Source organism: Podarcis muralis, chromosome 6 (genome assembly GCF_964188315.1).
Source record: "Podarcis muralis chromosome 6, rPodMur119.hap1.1, whole genome shotgun sequence".
Taxonomy (NCBI): Eukaryota; Metazoa; Chordata; class Lepidosauria; order Squamata; family Lacertidae; genus Podarcis; species Podarcis muralis.
This window is the reverse complement of record NC_135660.1, coordinates 24,180,678-24,201,876: the sequence shown is the minus strand read 5'-3', so window position 1 is coordinate 24,201,876 and position 21,199 is coordinate 24,180,678. Positions and strand designations below refer to the sequence as shown.

The 21,199-nt window shown below is 41.3% G+C and overlaps 1 protein-coding gene across 4 annotated transcripts in view; it reads left to right on the top strand.

Annotated features, from left to right (window-relative positions):
- TSC22D2 (TSC22 domain family member 2) overlaps window positions 1-13,742 on the top strand; it is a 37,178-nt gene extending 23,436 nt beyond the window's left edge. For 2 of the 4 annotated variants that reach the window (XM_028731284.2, XM_028731285.2), the window contains 2 exons: window positions 9,017-9,068; window positions 12,075-13,742. In XM_028731284.2, the coding sequence (XP_028587117.1) occupies window positions 9,017-9,068; window positions 12,075-12,326 (304 nt within the window). In that variant the 3' untranslated portion in view covers window positions 12,327-13,742. Of the gene's footprint in view, window positions 1-9,016; window positions 9,069-12,074 lie in introns of those variants that run through there. The other 2 variants (XR_013393139.1, XR_013393140.1) reach the window with 2 other exon arrangements.
- The last annotated feature ends 7,457 nt before the right edge of the window (window positions 13,743-21,199 follow it).

The following is a 21,199-nucleotide window of genomic DNA, read 5'->3' as shown; positions in this document are numbered from 1 at the left end:
GCTGCTTGGGGTCAAGGAGGAGCACAACTGGAGCCCTCTTAATCTCCCCCAGAGCCTGGGGTGAAAGGCAAAGCTTGTTCTCGCTGTGTTTTCTGCATCCAGGTACAACTGGCTGGGACTCTTAACTTCCAGCAGCTGCTGCAGCAGAAGAAAACTGGTGGTCAGCAAATGGCTTCCTTCCCCCAGAGCTCATGGACAAGGCTCTGTTTTCTGCACTGAAAAATACATTATGCACTTAGGCATAAGAAAAGCATTATTCCTCTGAATTTGCATAATTCTGACATTTTTGGTGTTTTGCGTAATGTATTCCACCTTTACCAGTCATGGTGGAGAAATAATCCTGCAGTCCTGCTCCCAGCGCTGTTTTTTTTTAAGGCATTTCTTCTTATTTATTCAATTTAAAAAGAAAGATAATACAATAAATTGCTTAAAAATGAAACACACAAAAGATACAATTTTGGGCTTCTGCCTTCACAATCTCTGGGAACAATGAGCATTGTTTATTGGAGGGTGGTAATAACATGTCCACCTTTTTGTTGATAAAAATCAGGATATTGTCCTCTGCATCTTACGATATTTTCACATGAAGCTGAAAAGTTACTAAGTATTCCAAATAGTAGCATATTTCACAGGGGGCATTTGAAAATCGTTTTCATCATTTATATATAAAATAAACTTTTGCGAGGTAGTTAAAAATGAATTTTGTTTTGTTTTGTTTTTGTTTTGTTTATCCCCCAGTATACCTTAATTTTCCAGCAATAGTTATAGACCAGATTTGACTGTAACCACAAATCCTTATTTAACTCTTCTAAATATTTCCATTGTCTTAAAATACCCTAACCCATCCTCACAGCTAACAAAAAACATAATTTCAATTCTTTATCAGATTCTTTATCAAAATCATCTTCATCTGGCATATTCTAGATCCCCAATAATGCCAGTGAGGGAGTTGGTGTCATTTCTTATTTTGTTGTCTAATTTCTAAGAATACCAGCTTCTCCAAAGCTGCCACTGAATGACACTCCCACCATAAGTGGAAATAGTCAGTGCTCTGGTTTGTAGGATTTCAGGAGACAGTAAACACACACACACACTTTAAAGAATATATTCACTCGGTAAAGCTAAATACTTGCTTTGGAAAGCTGTGGGAGGAGAGAGCTGAATTCAGTTCCTGCTATCACTTTCTGCAGAATTATGACGCATGCAGCCCTCCTCGTGACCTTCCTGTCACATCAACTCGATAACACATTAGAGCAGCATAGTAGCATAAAGGTGCAGTATAAATGATGATAAATAATACTTGAAAAAGAGGTTCATGGTGCTATAAAATTGGTACCAGTCCTGAGTATAATTTTTGAGCTTTACTATCATATCTTATGGAATGGTGGAGTAGGGTACAACTTCAGCATCACAAGTTTATAGTGGAGTACAAATCAAAGCTAAATAATTCACTTTTAACTTACTTGTTATTTAGGTTCAGATTTTCCTCCCAAGAACTAGATATGGTTTTAAATACATTTGTCCAATTCAGTATTGCTTTGTCTTCTACGAAAATGACTTCTTTATAGGGCACTCCATCCCGTTCCTCAACCAAACAATTTTTCCGTTCCCCCTGCCAGGAGGTAGCCACAATATGTGACCATTGAGCATTGGACTGTTTTGGATCCATTGCTTGAGATCCCCCCCCCCTTCGTATTTCCTCCCTTTTTTGTATTTCTGCAAATATTCGGGTTCCACTGAAGTTGCTGGTGCCTATATCTTGTACATAGATGGTTTTATGTCATAGATGGTGCCTATATCTTGTACATAGATGGTTTTATGTCAGCTGGTCTATATGCTTGTTGACACTCTCAAAGAACAAAGTTTAGTGAGGCAAGGCTTATCCTTGCAGAAGCCATGCTTGTGCTGCTTCAGCAAGGTTTGTTGTTCTACATGCCTGGTTATTTTATCTTTAACAAAACTTTCCACCTGTTTTCCTTGGACAGCTGTTAAGCTAACTAGCCTGTAATTTCCAGGATCCTCCCAGGTCTCTCTTTAAAAAGTAGGTGTTAACATTGGGCACTTGCAGTCCTCGAATACAGTGACTGTTCTGAGGGACAAGTTAAATGTGTTTAGTTTTTTTTTAATCTCCAGTTTCACATTTGAGTACTTTGAAAACTCTTGGTGACTGCCATTTGGACCCTGTAATTTGTCTTTTTATTTCTTTTTATTTATTTACTTCATTTCTCATTGCCACTGTTTGCCTCAGTTTCTCACATTCCCTTTCTGGCCAAGTTAGTTCAGGCAGGGAGATGTAAATAATTCATTTAGTTTCTTTGGAATCTGCTCTTGCTTTACCACATCTCTGACTCCCTTGTCATTTCCGGATTCAACCACCACTGCTACTAATGTTGTCTTTTAATGTTGATGGTTTTTATGTTTTTAGCAACGTACCCCTCAAATTCTTTTCTAAAGCATCCCTTATTGTCAGCTTGCATTTCTTTTGCCAAAGTTTGCATTCCTCTTTTGTTCTTTTTTTGAAGGAAGTTCTTGTTTCTAACTGCATCATTGATTCTGCAAATTAACCATGCTGGCATCTTCTTCATCCCTGTGGTACCTTTCCTGATCTCCATTAGGGCTGGGCGATAACTGGTTTTCAATATCACGATATATCGCCAGCTAAACACCGTGATATATCAATATATCACGATATCTGAAATAACGAAGGAACGACGCAGAGGCAAACAGGAGAATGTCCTGGCAACTGCTACTACTTAGGGGTCTAAAATGGATAAATGACAATATTATCAATCACCGCACACTCGGTTTCATCAGCAGGCAAGTCAAAATGCAGCCCATCAGGACTTTTGGTTTTGGGCTTGGCTACCCAATGGTGGTATTCAGGACAATCCAAAGTACAGTGATGAGTCATAGTGAGTACAAATAATCTGAGACTGCCAGCAGGCCTGCTAGTAGGCAGAAGTGGCAGCAGCCTGGCAGCAAGGGCACAATAATCAACAGCCTGCAGCAGAAGCATTGCCACGGCAGTGGGCGGCTATGGCAGAAGCGGCAACAGCCTACGAGGCCTTGTGGTGGCGGCAGGGGACAGTGGCAGAAGCAGAGGTGGCCTGCAAGGCCTCGCTGGAGCAGGCTGCCATAGCTTCTATCACCACCTCCCACTACCGCAAGGGGCACTTGCAGGCCACAGCCACTTCTTGCCCTCACGGCAAGGCCTTGCAAGTCCCATTGCTTGTGTCACCACAAGGCCTCACAGGCTGCCACTACTATTGCCATCTTCCGTCGCTAGTGCAAGGCCTTACTGCTGCCATCACCTCCTGTCAGTGACAGGTCCCCGCAGGCCACCACTGCCTCTGCTGCCAAATCCTGGCACCACTGTGAGGCATCTCACGCCAATGCTGTTACTGTTGCCACTTCCCATCACCACTGTGGGCCCTCGCAGTCCACTGCCACTTTCTGTCACTGCCGTGAGGCCTTACAGGCTGCCACCGCTACTGCCTCCACCTGCCGTCATTGTGTGGTCTCGCAGGCCACTGCTGCTATTGCTGCTGCGAGTCCTCGCAGGCTGCCGTCGCCACTCCCTGTCATCACTCGCAGACCACCACTGTTCGTGCCACTGCTACTGCTGCCCCCTCCAGTTGCCACCACGAGGATGCGCAGGCCGCCACTGATTGTGCCTCCACCACCAGGCTGTCGCCGCTACTGCCGACACGTCTCGTGGTCATGGCAAGCTATTTCTGCCACTGCTGCTTCTGCCTCCTAGCAGGCCATTTTGACTTGCCTGCTGATGAAACTGAGTGTGTGGCGATTGATAATATTGTCATTTATCCATTTTAGACCCCTAAGTAGTAGCAGTTGCGAGGATGTTGTCCTGTTTGCGTATGTATAATTCCATCCTTATTTTAGTCATTGTTGTAGATTGCAATGTTTCGCTGGTGATATTGTGATGTTTAGTTGGTGATGTGAGGTTTAGCTGGTGAGTTACCGAGATGTTGAAACCCAGATATCGCTTAGCCCTTACACACATTGTGATTTGTGATATATTGCCAGCTCAAATATTATGAAACAGTTATCACGATGTGTACTTCAAACCGGTGTTGGACGATATATTGATATATCGCCCAGCCCTAATCTCCATATGTGCTCCAGTTGAGCTTCTAATGCTGTGTTTCTGAATAACTCCCAAGCAATTTGGAAAGATTCAATCTTCTTGACTTTGCCTTCCTTTTATTTGGGGAAGTTTCCTTTTTTGAAATGTGACCATGTTGGATTTTGGGGACAATTAGCTGTTTACATGTGTATTTAATTTAATAGCAATATGCTCACTTATTCCCAGCTGATTCAATAACACTTATATCTCATACCAGGTTCTGGGCACCACCTAAGTCAAGGGTCACCATCCTTTTGGTCAGTTCCTTGACCAACTGTTCTAAGGCACATTCATTTGGGATATCTAGATATACTTATTTATTTAGGTTGTTGTTATTATTATTAATTATTATAAATTTATTACCTACTCTTCACCCTAAGGTCTTAGGTTGCTTTATACTTGTTTCTAAACTGGACTCTCCTTCCTTGGAGATTTCTAAGCAGAGGTTGGATGGCCACCTGTCTTTGATGCTTTAAGCATGGGTTTGGACTAGATGACCCTTTCAAATCTACAATTCTGTGTTCATAATGTTCATATGTTTAAGTCTCTTTGAGTTTCATTTAAAAATAATAGAATAGAAATTTTATGCTTATGCCTTTATTGTGACTGGAACATGTGTAGTCAGTCTGTCTGAGGATAGTTGAAGTCGGCCATTAGTACAATAATTCCTTTTTTGGGTGCTTCCTTGATTTCATTCTTCATTGCAATATCTTCATGAACATTTTGATCAGGGAGCTGTTAGCATGCCCGCAGAATTATATTATTCTTGGTATCACCACCTATAGCAATTATGTGGAGGGTTCTGCCCTTTTGAGAGTTCTTTTTCTTGAACTCAGTGCCTTCTTCAACATGAAGAGCAACACCATCTCCATTAAGTCCCCTTCTGTCCTTCCTATAGGGTCCATATTCAGTGATAACAGGGTCCCACTGGTTATCCATTGCACCAGCTGTATTAACACTGTCCTCTAAGACCAGGCATTCCAGTTTTCCCACTTAGGCACAGAGGCTTCCAGCACTAGTGTGTAAACACTTACAGTTTCCCTTGTCAAGGGTGTGTGGGACTCTGGAAAAATAAAACGCATTTTCAGTATTAAAGCTCCCATTTCTTACAGTACCTATTAAGTGTGCCAACTATTTTTAAAACAAAAAAACCAACAAAAAACAAGAATGTAAGGGCCATAGAAGATCTGAGGAATGTTCTCTTGATACGCAAGGTGTGTGAAGACTATTTGAAAATGTAAACATGCAAAATATTAAAAGGCTGCTTTTTTAATAGGGTATGAAACCTCTCAAACATAAAAGCCAATTTCCTTTCTTCTCTGCTTTTGAAGGAGGTAAAACTTAGTTTTGCTTCCAAATTCAAATCAGCCTCCTAAATATAGAATTCCATATTTGAACATGGATATTTAAACAGTATGCTCTTCAGCAATATTTGAGTGTTTATATTACTGAAAAGTTTATTTTAGACATGTTCAGAATAATTGTACCAACTCAAAGGGAAGGACATAGTTATTGGTTCTTCAAGAATCACATCTTTTGTGATGAAAACATAGGACTTTTAAGTAAAACTATTCCATCCACTGAAATGGGTCATTTGTTTCCTATATGCGCTTTGCATATCTGTGAACACTGCTCCATGACAATACAAAATTGATTTTTGTTTTGTCTTTCAACATAAGTAAACATTGCACGCTAATTCTAAAATCATACAGGCGATCTTTTAAATTGGCTCATTTTTGAATATCCAAGGAAGACGACTTTCAGTGTTTCTCTCATTTATTAGAATAAACATTTAAATGTTTCAAGAAAACATTACATAGGAAAGGTGAAATTAATTTCTGCTGTACACTTATTTTTCACTTTTGAGGTAAGTTGGAACAAGGAAACCAGCTATTCATATACTGTAATTGTGTTTCGCCTTGAAAGGTTGGCCAGGATCAAAGAACCAAGCAACTAGTTATTTGTGTTTCAGACTTGCATGTCTTGTACGCTGTTCTGTCCCAGTGCAGAAGGCAGACTACTTTTGAAATACAGTGGTGCCTCGCAAGACGAAAAGAATCCGTTCCGCGATTCTCTTCGTCTAGCGGTTTTTTCGTTTTGCGAAGCAACCCCATTGCCGGCTAAGCGGATTAGCGCTATTAGCGATTTAGCGGCTTTTCGCGATCAGCTCTTAAGCGGGTTATCAGCGGAACAGCTGATAGGCGGCTTAGCGGCTTAGGAAAAGGGGGGGAGCGGAAAAAACCCACGGGGACGCGCAAGATTTTTTCGTCTTGCGAAGCAACCCCATAGGGAAATTCGTTTTGCGAAGCGCCTCCAAAACGGAAAACCCTTTCGTCTAGCGGGTTTTCCGTCTTGCGAGGCGTTCGTCTTGCGGGGCACCACTGTAGAACTATTTTCAAATGATAGAGCTTGATTGGAGTGCTGTGACTGGAAAACAGATGGATAGGTTTAGAATAGTTCTTATGCTTCTTCTGTAAGGGCTAGTCCAAAGGGTAGAGACTTTGAGCATCGTCAAACTTTTCTCAAACAGTATTCTAGCATAAGGGGTGAAATAGCCCTGCATGAATAGCAGGTGTGTCTCCATGTAGAAGTGCATTTTTCAGATTAGGCCATAGAACACATATAAACCTTTAAAACTTAATAGTCCTTGCTTCTTTTCTCAGAGTTGGACTCTAGTTATCCCTGTTTAATTTCTTCCTTTTAAACATTTTATGAAGGTTGTTTAGTAAGACTTTGTGAGTAGCAACCTGTCTTGTCTTGTTGTCCCCCCCCCCCTTTTATTTGAAATACATTAAGTGTACATTAATGAAGTGGTCAAGAAACTGGCGTTAGAAGTTGTGTGGTACAATACAAATCAATATATTAAGTAGTCATTACTTAAATGTAGTAAACTTGCTCTTCTTGCAATACACAAAATGAGTATTTCTACATAACATATTAAATATGTCCTGAACTAAGCAGTATTGCACATTTGAGGCTGACCTCTGGTGCTGCAGCGGCATCATTTGAAAAGAGAAACAAGTTCTCAATGTTGGGGCAGGGTTTGTAATAACATATAATCCAATTATGAGCATTTAAATTTGTCTTCTGCTTGAATGCTGGATTATGAAAAAGGAGTAATCACATGTAAACTTTTTCAGCAGGGAAAAGTAGGGTGGGTGTCAGAAATGACAAGCAGATAAAACTTGTTTGAGTTGTCTGCTGCTGAATACAAAATGCCACATTTTAAAATATGGCAAAATGAATTTCTCTCCATGGTTAACCTGAGCTTTAAAATTTAAAATTGGCAGTTATTGAATTGCAAATCACTTTACTGAACGCTTAAGATAAAATTTCTTAGTTGCCAAGTAGAAACACTTCTCCTCTTGCAAGGAAAGGTGCCCAGTTTCACTGATCTCCCCATCCAATCTTCACTGATCTTTCATGGCAGCCCTCTGCACCACATCCCATAATGCTCAAGAGGACCCTCCTGCCCCTAGGAGCAGCTGGGCGGCGGACTGCAGAGGTCAGGGGAAATCTGTGATACCTAGCAGTTCTTCCACTTGCCTAATGCATGCATGTAGCCTACTTTATTTATGTAGCATTTAGAAAGTATAAATCCTAATTTAAAATAGTAAGTTGCAAATCCTCTTCTAATTACAGAAATGTGCTTTCATTTGTTTTGATCAATAAGGGCTAGGATGATGTGCCTCTAATTTAACGCTTGTAGACTTAGTCACAATGTTATAAGCCATTTTGTTTGGTCTTTGTCCAGAACAGTGGCATAGAATTATTGATTTATTTTTTTAACTAAAAAATAAATAAATAAATGTGAGCACAGGGTCTCTGACCAATTAAATTCATGTTGTGCTGTTGATGGTATGACATCTCCTGCTTACAAAACTAGGCCACATTGGGCTTTCGAAGAAAGCTCCTCATCGGGCCAACACACTGAGCATCTTGAAATGGATTTAAGAGTCCTCTATTCAAGATGATCTCTAATCTCTTGGGAACTACATGTTTTTAAGTTTTATCACATGCTCCAGGTCAACAGTTGTGCCCCATTCGGTGTTATACTGAAAAAAGTTGAAATACAAACATCCAGTAGCTTTTAAAAAAAAAAAAAAAGCCCAACAAAATTGGTCTCATTTTTCTGTGTGTACTGAATTTGGAGGTGTCCAAATTACAGTACATCCTGCTTATAGTATCATTTGAATTGAGACATGAATGTTGGCTTTCCGTCATATTGGATAATATCTAGGTATATACTGTATATACTGGCTGTCACGGTAGACAAAACAAGTTTGCATCCAAATGCCACTTTAACATACACAAAAGCACCAAAGCGGTTGACTTGGTTATAATTGTGAACTATTAAGTTACACAAAAAGGGTGCTCAGGGTACCAAACCATGACAACCAATAGGACAATGACATCACTATCTCATTGTACTCTCTTGAGAGGCCTGTTCACTGCTTAAACAAGGGCCACAGTTTGCGTAGATACACCTTGGGCCCATTCTGGCAAGAACTAGCCATGTCTAAGTCCCATTGAAAGCACTTAAATGCTTAACACCCATTGATTTTGATGGGACTTAAATATGTCTAACTTTCTCTGGAATTGAATCTTTATGATCTGAGGATATAATTCTTTTCCATCTTGTTCCTGAGTATATGGAGATCCGACTGACCATCCTTCAAGGTTTGTAATTATTGCTGAGATACATAAGAAGCACTGAAAAGCATTATATATAAATGCTGCATTTTTGTTGTTGTGGGAAACCATAATAAAAGACACAAGGAGCATTTGCCTTTCAATCAGTTTTGCTGAACAACATTCCAGAGGTCACTGGAGTTCATGTACATGTGTTTTGTCTTTTCTTTTAAACAGTGCATCTGGTGCGAGTGTTGTAGCCATTGACAACAAAATAGAACAGGCGATGGTAAGTAGAGAACTGAACTGTTTAATTCTTAAAGAGCGCTGGGTTTGTAGCCTGCTGTCGTCATTTGTGCATAACCTACATTGATGGATTGTAAGGCCAGATCAGGAAGAGATGTTAAAGCTAGAAAATCATAAAGCAGGCACAAGCAATTGTTTGTCTGTTGAGGACTCCATATAGGTGGAAAACAGCAGTTTACGTGATAATAATATGGTATCATGTATAGCATGAACATGTTAGGCTTCAGCCTGCTGCTTGCCTGCACTGTGCCCTTGTGCCATGCCATTTATGCAATTCTGTTATGAGCAAAGAAGCACCAATTGTAAAGTCATCTGGGAGTTCATGTAGTGCCATTCTAAATGTGTTCATGCACTTTTTAGGGGGTGAGAGAATCCATGTATAAACCGATATATTACTGCAGTGAAGTTAATGTACCTCGGGTTACATACGCTTCAGGTTACATACACTTCAGGTTACAGACTCCGCTAACTGAGAAATAGTGCTTCAGGTTAAGAACTTAGCTTCAGGATGAGAACAGAAATCATGCTCTGGCAGCACAGCAGCAGCGGGAAGCCCCATTAGCTAAAGTGGTGCTTCAGGTTAAGAACAGTTTCAGTTTAAGAACAGACCTCCGGAACGAATTAAGTACTTAACCAGAGGTACCACTGTACATCATACCCAGGTCCAAAAGTTTTCGCTTACACCAAGGCAATACTAATTCTCTAGTAGGACTGCCGTTACTTTAGCACGTCATTGTTTGATAAGATCAAAAGCATTGCTTTGCTATCCAAAATCTTTGACGTGTTGGCCGTTGCTTCAGTACCAGGCCTGTGTAGACCTTGTCTCAGGCCCGGGAGTCTTGTTAGAATAAAGTTTTATGCTCAGACAAAAAAAGCAGCTGGCTCCTGTCTAGGCTCCCCGACTGGATTTAGCCCTCTGAGGCCCAGGGCAAGTGTACCTGGCTGCCACTCTCCCCTTCCGCAGGCCTGTTCAGTACTGCATCCAGACATTTAAAAAAATAGCACATGTAAGGATTTTAGTTTACAGAAGGCTTGGGAGCCAGAGGAAGAGCTGTTACATCAGCATGCTTTCCAGCCGTCCAGTTTTGGAGGGGGAAAAATGAAGGGAGAACAAATTCTACTGAAAAAAATAGCAGGGCAAACCATGGACAGAAAACAGTGTTTGTTTCTGCCCTGAGTCTAAGCGAATATGGGTCCAAATGCATTATTCTATTCCATGAAATGCCAAAGTCAGTAGTCTACTTGAATATTCCAAACTAATGTGCTGTTTCCTGTTGTGTTGGCTCCCACCAGTTATGCGAAGATACTTTTGGGCTCCGGAAACAGCTTCATTTCCAAGTTGCTTGAAATTCTTTATTGAAAACATTTTATAACCTGCCTTTCCTCATAAATGTACATCAGATCACTATAGGAATGGTAAAACTGGTTTGTTTTTACTAGCTTAGTCATAATGAAAAAGTAAAAAAGCAGCTGCTGCAAAAAGCCCAGGAAATGGAGTGCCTTCCTCTAATATGTGAAAGGCAGAAAAATAGATGCTAAGTGGTCTGCTCTCAGGAGAGTGTTGTAAAGACTGAGCCCTGCCAGTGAAAAATGCCCTGTGATCAGTTGCCACCTACTTAATCTCTAAAGGCAAGAACAGGCTCTCTGAAGATAGAACTGAATCGGCAGGTTCATCCAGGGGAATGTGATCCTCCAGTCTTTCCATGGGTTTTCCGATAAGAAAAGTGTTGCCACTCAAAACGCGTCAGCTCAAGTTGGGCAAGGCTAGCAAGCCCCATATTTTTAATCAGTATTTATGGTCATGTGATGGAGAGCTGTTGGGGATCCCTGTGGTGCAAGTGGATTAGTTTCCAGAGTACCAGCTCTGTTAGCCTCAGTGTCACTGCTGCAAACAAGAGTATATTTTGTTTGTGCGTAATCATAAAGAATGTACAGAATTCAAAGCTAAGCAATATGGCAAAAAGCACACAAAATCAATCTAATTATACATGCAATATAGGTTCTGTAAAAATAACTTGCCTATGTTTGTGATTCTCAGATTTAAAAGAACAGAACTTCTTAAAAAATAGCTAAAATAGGAAGCTTGGGTCACAGCGTTTGTTTTCTTACATTTGCCCATGAGAAAAGAGACCATTTTCATCCAGCTTACAACAGTTTACTTGTAACAGACAAGTTCTGTCCCTGTTTAGCCAGGATGCTGACTTGATGGGCAATAGCAACTATGATTTACTTCATAGGGGTGCTGAAGCTTAAATATAATTGTCTGAGCTCCTTGAGGTGTGAGAGATTAATGTAGAGCCTGGGACTTGCCGATCAGAAGGCCAGCGGTTCGAATCCCCGTGACGGGGTGAGCTCCCGTTGCTCGGTCCCTGCTCCTGCCAACCTAGCAGTTTGAAAGCACGTCAAAGTGCAAGTAGATAAATAGGTACCACTCTGGCGGGAAGGTAAACAGTGTTTCCGTGTGCTGCTCTGGTTCGCCAGAAGCGGCTTAGTCATGCTGGCCACATGACCCGGAAGCTGTCTGCGGACAAATGCCTATAGGAGCGAGATGAGCGCTCAACCCCCGAGTCGTCCGTGACTAGACCTAATGGTCAGGGGTACCTTTACCTTTTTAATGTTTATGGGTTTTCAGCCACCATTTTGGAGAGCTCTCTGAACTAGAGCATTGCTTATTATCTATTTCTGTCAACAAAAATATTATGAAGCTTTTTGAGAGTAAGAAATCCCTGTATTTAGGTTACCTTCCTGAAAGCAACATATAGACATGTAGCATTGGTGTTTTTTGAGTGCTTTGGAAGTTGGCCATAATACAGCAAGTGAATTCAATGCTGGGGAGCTAATCCTGTGTATTTTGATTTCTAGATATTTATATTTAACTTGTGGTGCTAGGATCCAAATTTAACTGTTAATGAAGTTACGCCCAAGAATTTGGTGCAAAGTAAAAGTCTGTTTATAGAAATCAATCTAACGATTCATTTGCCGTTTGCAGGATCTGGTGAAAAGCCATTTGATGTACGCAGTCAGAGAAGAAGTGGAAGTACTGAAGGAACAAATAAAAGAATTAGTCGAAAGAAACTCTTTACTTGAACGGGAAAATGCACTGTTAAAATCTCTCTCAAACAACGATCAGTTATCCCAGCTCTCAACCCAACAGGCCAACCCCAGTAGCACTTCTCAACAGCAAACAGTGATAGTACAGCCAACACAACCTCCGCAGCAGCCGAATGTCTCCTCAGCATAAAGCTTTCTTGCCTCATTAAGAAACTGAAAGCAATCTGTCCTTGTGTGCCACTGGTGTTCTTTCCACTTTATATGAAAGCGAGTAGCCATGCTTCAGTTGTGTGTTTTGGCCTTTTCAGTATTAGACAATCATTCTACAAGAGCTTTCCCTCACTGAGATGTCATGCAGCACAGTTGGTGTTCAATTATGCCATCAGTGCAAAAGGGAAATGATAGAAGGAGTTATAATGCAAAAGTCTGCATTTGTTTGGTGCACATGAGTGGGGGTCTTTAAGAGCTTTGGTGAGGCTCTTCAAGGTTTCCATTACTCATGGATTACTTTGAGCCTTGCTTTTTCACATAGCAACAAACTCATCTTTAGAGCCACTGTTCTTTCAATTATAAGTAACATTTGCCTACATTAGTTTCATTTATTTGTGTTTTTATTTATTACAGGGCTGCTATTCATAATGTACATGAACAATGTCACAGAACTTTTAATTTTTTTAAAAAAATAAATGTAAGTATCAGTAAAAATTGATATAGGCAGGATTGAGTTTAATAGATAAAATGTTTAGGCAATAATTGAACAAAAGAATCCTGGCATATTTCTAACACTAATGGCAATTTACCTTTTGGTATTTATTTTCAGTAGTTAAGACCCAGCTTGAATGTAAATTTTTGTATATTGTAAGTATGAAGACCATAGTGCGTCTGTACAGGTAGTCGCCAGTCATTGTGAGATAATTGATGGGCTATTTTGATGAAGAAAACTTTGCTCATTTCTGTTTCTACTTTCTAATAGAGAAATTGCCATGATTCCTCTGCTTTTTGACATTTCGTATGATTATTATTATTTTTTGGGTGGGAATAAAAAGCTGTGAAATTGTTCAACCTACTTTGTAACCAAAGAAGCAAAGCTGTGTAATTGAGTTTTTATTTTATAATGCACATTCTTTATGTATTTTTATTTAGTGTTCTCATTCACATTTTTCTTTGCTGTCCAGCATGATCTGCATGACCTATAATCTTTGAACCACTTTCGTACCTCATGTTTTATCCAGCACTCTTATTGTGATATGTAATAGTCTGTGAACAATGTCAAATAAAAAATAAAAAAAAGAACAGCTAGTGTTGGTGGAGCTGAGCTGGTGTGTTACGCACTAGTTTAAAAAATGAAGTGAGCCATCTTTTGTTCATTTAAAATGGTGTTTTGAATTTCGTATGCAGAAAACGTTTTGTTACATTGCAGATTTTAATGTATTTAATAAATGCAACATGCAGATTAAGTGCAGTGTATACTGAGTATTTAAATTAAAATGTACATTTCATAAATACAGTTTCAAGAGACCATTTGTGTATACTAACGTAGTATGTCAGAAGTTGATGTACAGTATATTTTAACACTTTCTGAAATTAAACTGCAGTTTTGTTGAAAGATTTGCCTCTGCATGTGTTCAGAATGTGACGAGGGTTTAGGTCAGTGGTTAGAGTAAGCTTGAAAAGAGCAAATGAAGAACACCAAGGCTGCAATCCTAGACATGCTTATATGGGAGTAAATCCCTTGAATGTAGTGGATTTATTTCTGAATGAACACACATAGGATTGTGCTGCCTGTTTTCTTAGCCCTTTTGGCTGAGGACCAACTTTTCCTCAGCAAAGTAACTGGAATTAGTGTTTCTGTCTTTCATAGTTTATGATTTTATGCCTGGTTCACACAAGCTGAAACCTCATTTTAGAGAGAAAGTATGCTATGGATAACCATCGCCCACACCTTTCCCCCAATGTGGTCCTAAATACTTCCCCTGCTAAGATGCAGGATATCAAAGTGAGTTTAGGAACATACAAAGCGTCACTTGAACCAAAGCCAATTACCACTGCACGATTCTGAAACATTATTTGGTTTGAAGTTTAGTGTGAATCTAGCCATAAGCTAAATTTTTATTTTAAGGGATATAGAAGAGAGTCACATATACGGCCACATAGGCTTTTAAGGTAATTAGAATGGGTGGGATCCAATGGATGTCTCCACTGACAGAAGGCAGCTGTCAACAGAATGGAAGGGGAGGCAATTTTTGGCAACCTCTCCCCAGAGCAGATTTTTATTTGGGGGGCGGGCAGCTGCAGGGGGCAGAAGGAATTTTCAAAAGTTGCCTCCCTGTCCCATTGCAGATGCCTTCTGTCAGTGGAATGATACTTGCTGGATTCCACCCAACTTCACACTCTTTTTAGTTTTCATGCAAGAACAAGGTTTTGTTCTGCAAAGTAAACCAAGACTGCTTTGCAACTTCGTCTTTCACTTTACTAGCTCTTGGGGGTATAAAATGGAATCTTTGTTATGCATTTTACACCACCATGCTGTTGCAAATGCTCCCATTAAAAGTGTTTGGATGTGGATCATCACCAGCAAACGTCCCGATGCACTTCTGTGGTACAACATTGCCCTTGTTTATAATACCAAAGACCACCCAAGCACACTCTGGCTTTAGTAGGACACAGACGTCTCATAAAATAGCACCAATAAACTCCCTGTAGTCTGCTGCATTTCATAGGGAAAAGAATATGACAATTATGTGTCTCTTGCAGTGTATTACTTAAAATGGCCTTGCAGAACTGGCAAGCGTTATTCCCAGTTGACCACAAAGTGATGATGTTGCACTGTGTTGCCACCCAGTGATCTATGTGACCAAGCCCTGGAGAGTGTACTATTTCCCCCCTCTTAAACGTTATTTCGGGCACTATTTCAGTAAACAGATATACTTAAAATGTATTGGCGAAAGAGGAAGTCTCTTGAAAATCCCACACTTCATTCCTGTAAGCAACAGTGGCGATTATAATGTTTTAACAAGCCAACTAAGCCCACGGCATAGAAAATATATCACTGTGATTTTGCTTAATCCTTCAGTGGTCTAGTCCCCTAACAAGGGCCCATAGCTGTGGTAGTATATAGAGTTGTGTATATATAGAGCCTTAGGATCTGAACTATAATGGCTTCTGCATTCTGGACAGCATCAAATGACCACACTGAAGCAACTTTATAATTTTATGTGTGAGTTATTTAGTTCTGGATAGGCAACAAGACACATGGCCAAGTCTGGCTTGCCAAAGGATTTTGTGTGTGTGTGTGTGTGTCAGAAATTACAATTCTTGTGAATTCAGGGAAAAATTACAGGAAGCCTCAATGGCTTAACTATATTTGCTCTGTGTGCTGTGTATTGCCAGCTGACACTCATATCAAAGCCATCATAGTAGCGATTGACAACCTTAACCTCTACGAATAATTATGGCGATCTGGAGTGTTTGATAGGGTTAAACCTGCTGGACAGCTTAGTGTATGAAGAATTGGTGTATCTATCCCTGGATGAGAATACTGTGGAGGGGAAGGACTTTAGGGGTAAGTATATGGGAAGGTTAAGCCATGTAGAAGAATAGGAGTTATTGTCAAGGCTAGTCTCCTCTCGTGCCTATTGCTAAGAGCACATTGAACAAAAAAGAACTGAAATCCTGGAACATAGTACATAGTAGTATTTCTTCCTGGTGGAACTTTTGAAAGGTAACTCATCTTTATAGTGTTTAATTCATTATAATTTAGTGGATTAAAAAAAAAATCCTCAAAAGTTCATTTTAAATTAAGGATGACACCCCAAGTTTCACAGAAAACTTCCTGCACATTAGAATTGCTAACATGTCTTGTATGTTGCATAGCAGATTTTAATAGCAGGAATGTGTGTGTGTGTGGACATAACCCATTTTAGGGATAATCATTTTTAGCCCATCTGTATAATGGAAGATTCAGAAAGGAAATGAGGATAGCAGAACAGCTTCTGTAGGTCAAAGGCATTGCTGAGATCACCCAGGAAAAGGAACACATTGAAAACAAGCAGGATGGCATGAAATGGCAGATGATAACATTTAAAATACTCCCGTCATTTTATTTTCACAGTTGGGTGAAACTCTTTGACAGATCTGGCAAGTAGTTTAGCTTGTCATGCTGCAATGTGACAATTAGCTGGAATTGCCAGTTTTCTCCTGCCAAAAACCAAGGGTTGCATCCAGCCAGGTTCTACTCGGAGTACGACTAATTTAGACCCATTCATTTCAATGGGTCTTCTCTGAGTAGAACTATCATTGGCTACAACTCAAAGTGGACAACATCTGACTGATTTAGTGAGACTCCAAAGATGTTTAGGAAAATTGATCATAAAAATTGAAAATACACGTTTTGATTATGTAATCATTGGTCTGTACCGTGCACTTCCTCCTCAAGTTCTTCAGGTTGCCACAAACATTTATTCCCTGGAATTTCCATGGTGTTTAGGGATCTAGGAAGTTGCCGTGTACCGAATCAGAATTGGTCAGTCTTGGCCAGCTTTGTTGACACTGACCAACAGCATCTCTTCAGGGGCTTCGTATGGGATATTCCCAGCCTGAAGATTCCTAGGGTTGGACCTGGAATCTTTTGAAAACATTGCAGGAACTCTACAACTGAGCTACAGTTTCCCCCCCAAACGTAGTCTTTCCGTTGTTTTGCTCTATTTCTTCGGCAGCTCGTAAAGCCATTTATTATAGCAAGTGACTGAAGAATAGGGCTTGGTCCATCAAAACGAGGAGTTCAAGCTGGGTTTGGATTGTGGAACATTCACATTTCACGGCCAACCGATTATGATGGCCAACTTAATCCCTCCAGATGTTGTGCATTTGAGTCCCACTTGTTCTCAGGCCAGCTGCTGCTTTTTCATCCAGCAGCAGATAGAAGATAGGTGTTTCCAATAAGTTTGAAGAACTTAGGCAGCTGGTGACATCAGCGGCTCAGACTACAGACACTGGGGCTTCTGAATCTGGAATTGTATCTTAAAACCCTCCCCTGTGCTCGTGGATCATCGGATGGGACTGTGGTCCAAGAGTGCTGCAACCATCTGAGATCCAGCTGGTGGCAACAAAGAGAAGCACATTTTCCGTTTTGGCACTCATTCTGGAATGCCTTCCTTTCTAGAGGCCTGCATGGTCCATGTTCTGTAAGCGTTTTTGAAAGCCTCTTTTTTGTGTGTGTGAGATGCTGCAGGGGTCCATTTTGTGGCTGAACGGCTGGTGGAAATACAAACAATGAAGTTGTCACTGAGTTGCCGGGACCAACAGAATTGCCTGTGTGTCCCCCCCCCCCAGCCCCTTGCTCTTTTCCTGTTCTCATTTTTTTAAAAAAAATAATATTTGAAGGGTTTGTTTCTTCCATGCTACTGCAACTCCTTAAAATCAGGCTGAAATTGCTTCTGAGTCCTTGTCGTCAACCCAGCGAAAGGGGAGGTGGGAGCCAGGAATAAGAGAAATAAAAAAATTGAAGATTTACATTGCAGGCCAGGAATGTTTGCAAAGTTTCTTTGCTTGAGTCTGTCGGTTAGAGTGGAGTTAGGGGATGGGGGCCAAACACACCATTGTTTGTTTATATGTGCTGTTGCTAGTCTTTACAGGCTATATCAGCCAGCAGCTCCCTATCCTATCCTGCAAAGCCTCCTCTTTGTTTTCTGTGTGACAGCACCAGCTTAGTCAATCAACTGCTGCAGTCCGTGTTTGCATCACATGATAGCAGCTAACAAAGAAAACAAAACCTTTTGAACATGGGGGTGGAGGAGGGTTTTCAACGCTATGAATGCTTGCAGAGGAGCCATGCCAGCTGCTCCCTGCTTATTGGGTCTGCCTGCCAGTTGGGTCTTTTTTTAGCACTATTCAGCAATACCACATAGGTGCCTGCACATGCAAGAAAGGAGCCAAACCAAACCAAAAGGGAGGAGAGAGAGAGAGAAGAGAGAGAGAGAGAGAGAGAGAGAGAGAGAGAGAGAGAGAGAGAGAGAGCGCACTAGGATTAGGCAGATAGGCCCCATGCCAGGCAAATGCATGAAGAAAAGTATTAGGGGGTTGTGTTTCACTGCTATTTCCCTGCTTCTTCCTGATTTTTTGCCCCAATTCAAATTTTGATGATTCTTTGAAAGCTCACAGGTGGGGGAGCCTAGGATCCTCCACTGGAATTGAATAGTCAAGCATTTAATAAAGGCAAAAGTGCTTTGAATCAACTGCAGAAACTTTTTAGACATGGGCGAAGGATAAATTAAACTTGCTTCTCAAGTTAATGTACCATGTAGGCCTTTAAAAGGCCCCTTCAGTATTGTGTTAGAATCTGAACGAATCTCACTGCTTACACATCACATGTATGTTGCCCCACCTTGAGCTCAGAGCATCAATTTAGTCTCCTATAAGGAGTAAGGTAGGGATGCGGGTGGAGCTGTGGTCTAAAGCACTGAGCCTAGGGCTTGCCGATTGGAAGGTCGGCGGTTCGAATCCCCGCAAAGGGGTGAGCTCCCGTTGCTCGGTCCCAGCTCCTGCCCACCTAGCAGTTCGAAAGCGCGTCAAAGTGCAAGTAGATAAATAGGTACCGCTCTGGCGGGAAGGTAAACAGTGTTTCCGTGCACTGCTCTGGTTTCATCAGAAAGCAGCTTAGTCATGCTGGCCACATGACCCGGAAGCTGTCTGCGGACAAACGTCGGCTCCCTCGGCCAATAAAGCGAGATGAGTGCCGCAACCCCAGAGTCGTCCACGACTGGACCTAACGGTCAGGGGTCCCTTTACGTTTAAGTAGTAAGGTGGGTGGAGAGTGACTTGCTTTTTCACGGTCAAGCAGGAATTTGAACTTGAGTTTCCCCCACATCCGCTGCTATAATACATCTAATTCACCCAGCTCACCAAAACAGTGGAAAAGTTCAGCAGCCTTGTAAAAAAATCAATGTGAAAATAGAAGAATAGTTTATTAAACATACTGATGAACGTTTGCAATTGTCAACAATGAAACCCGTTTTTCCACCAATGTCAACAGATGAAGCCCTAGCATAATAAAACTGATAAATCAACAGATGCCATGATCTGATACAAGATTGCTCCAGGGAGTGGATAATGCTGCTGGAATAGTGTTTAGGCCCACGTAGTCCAGGGATGGGAAAACCAGTGATCAGAGATGTTCGGAGTCTTGACAAAATCTAGAACACAGCTCCCCTTTCCCAATTTAGTTCATCCTGTTTTTCAGTAACCCACCAGATGCTTCTGGGACGCCTATAAACAGGGCACAGAGTCAATAGTCCTCTCCTCCTCCTGCTTCCCAGCAACTGTGATTTAGCAGCATAAATGCCTTTGGACACAGTATTTCCATATAGCCACCATGGCTAATAGCCATTAATAGCCCCGCAACACCCCAGTTGTTAAGTACAGCAGCGATTTCCAGAACTTAGAGATCTGAGTCATATAGATGTTGTTGCTGCTTCCTATAGACCTTTCTTTTTCTTCTTTTTTTATGGTACGAAATGCACAAATCTAATTCCGGAGCCTTACAGCATACCCAGTGATGGGTTCTTGTGAAACTTTTCCTTTCTGAGAATGATTAACTTGGGAATGCTGCCTTGTGCTGTATCTCCACCTGCTGGCCAGAAGGGTTTAAAACAAGCAGGTTTTTTAACACGTCATTATGGCATCTATTACCTTCGCCTTGAATGGTGAGCTGGATGAGAGTGTCGCAAAGTCAAATCCCCACTACGTCATGGATCTTACTGGCTGGGTTTAAAAAACCAAAACCTTCTTAATGTATAGAGGAGCTGCATGTTAAAAATGAGATAAGGCAGTGTCCCAAGTTCCTTCAAAGGAAGTGCAAAGTACAAGGGCAGTACCTAACAAAGTAAGTGCTTTAAAGGTACTTGCACAATGGTACTCTCATCGCCTCCCATGTCCTCTCCAAATTTGCTCTGGAGAGTTGGGGGAAACCCCTGAACAGATTTAGGGGCTATGAGGACACAGCCCAAATTTCTTATGCTAACAGAACAACTTTGTGGGATATTACTTGATGGGATTAACCAAATGCTTGCCTTAGGCCTAGAACAACCTTTTAATGTGTAAGACAGGCAGGCCTCCCCCATTCTTTCCCCCTGTTGTCTCTGTTCAGAACACAAGTGAAAAGGAGAAAGCTGGTATGTCTCCTCACGAGTTTGTTGAACTGGATCCGCCTCATTAGGAAAAAGTAGCAAATGTTCTTTACTTCCATGCCATTCAAAAAAAAAAAACCCTCGAATGATCTTCATTTGACGCTGCCTTCCACGCCTGCGGGTTCTTGCATCAATTTTCTGAGAAACCGTATTTGCACTTCCTCTGTACTTCCCCACACTCTTAATTTAAATATAGCTGCAACAGGATCTAGCAATGCGCAGGTTCGTTGGGTTAAGATGATTCTTGAACGCTCCCTCTTGTGTAATCAGTCCTCCTCCTCCTCTCTCAGTGCCAAGATCTTCAGTTACTTGGTCAGAGCTGCTGGTTGAGAGAAACCTGGTGAAATTAAGGCTCTAAAATGACCCATTGGGTCATGTTCTGTACTCACAGAACGAGCGCCTGCAAATATCTACTTAACTGGAGGGGTTGCATCCCAGCCTCCCGTCTCCCAGTCTCAAATTCCCTCTCCTAGAATTTACCTCTCTGTGGCATCTCCCCTCTCCCTGCCTCAATTTCCCTCCCAAGACCACATGTTCCAGCTTCCTCAGCTTCCAAAAGGGTAACAATATCTCCTCCCTCCCTCCCCTGACCGAAAAAGACTCCCTTGGTGTCGGGGTGAAAGGGGAAAAAAGGGAGGGGAGTTTCTCTCCTGCAAGTCATGGTGGTGCCTCCCACTTCTGAGATGACTCATTCAGGCTCTGGGCTATGTTTCTGGCTCAGTCTGTGTGCCTCTTGCACCTCCTAGTGGCTCAGACTGTCATGACGGTTTGTCAGAGGACCAGTATAAATATTAGAGAGAGAGAGAGAATGAGGGCACTTTCTTGATTACTTAATACATAAATAAAACATTTCTCTATAACCAGACCTTTGGCTGATTAA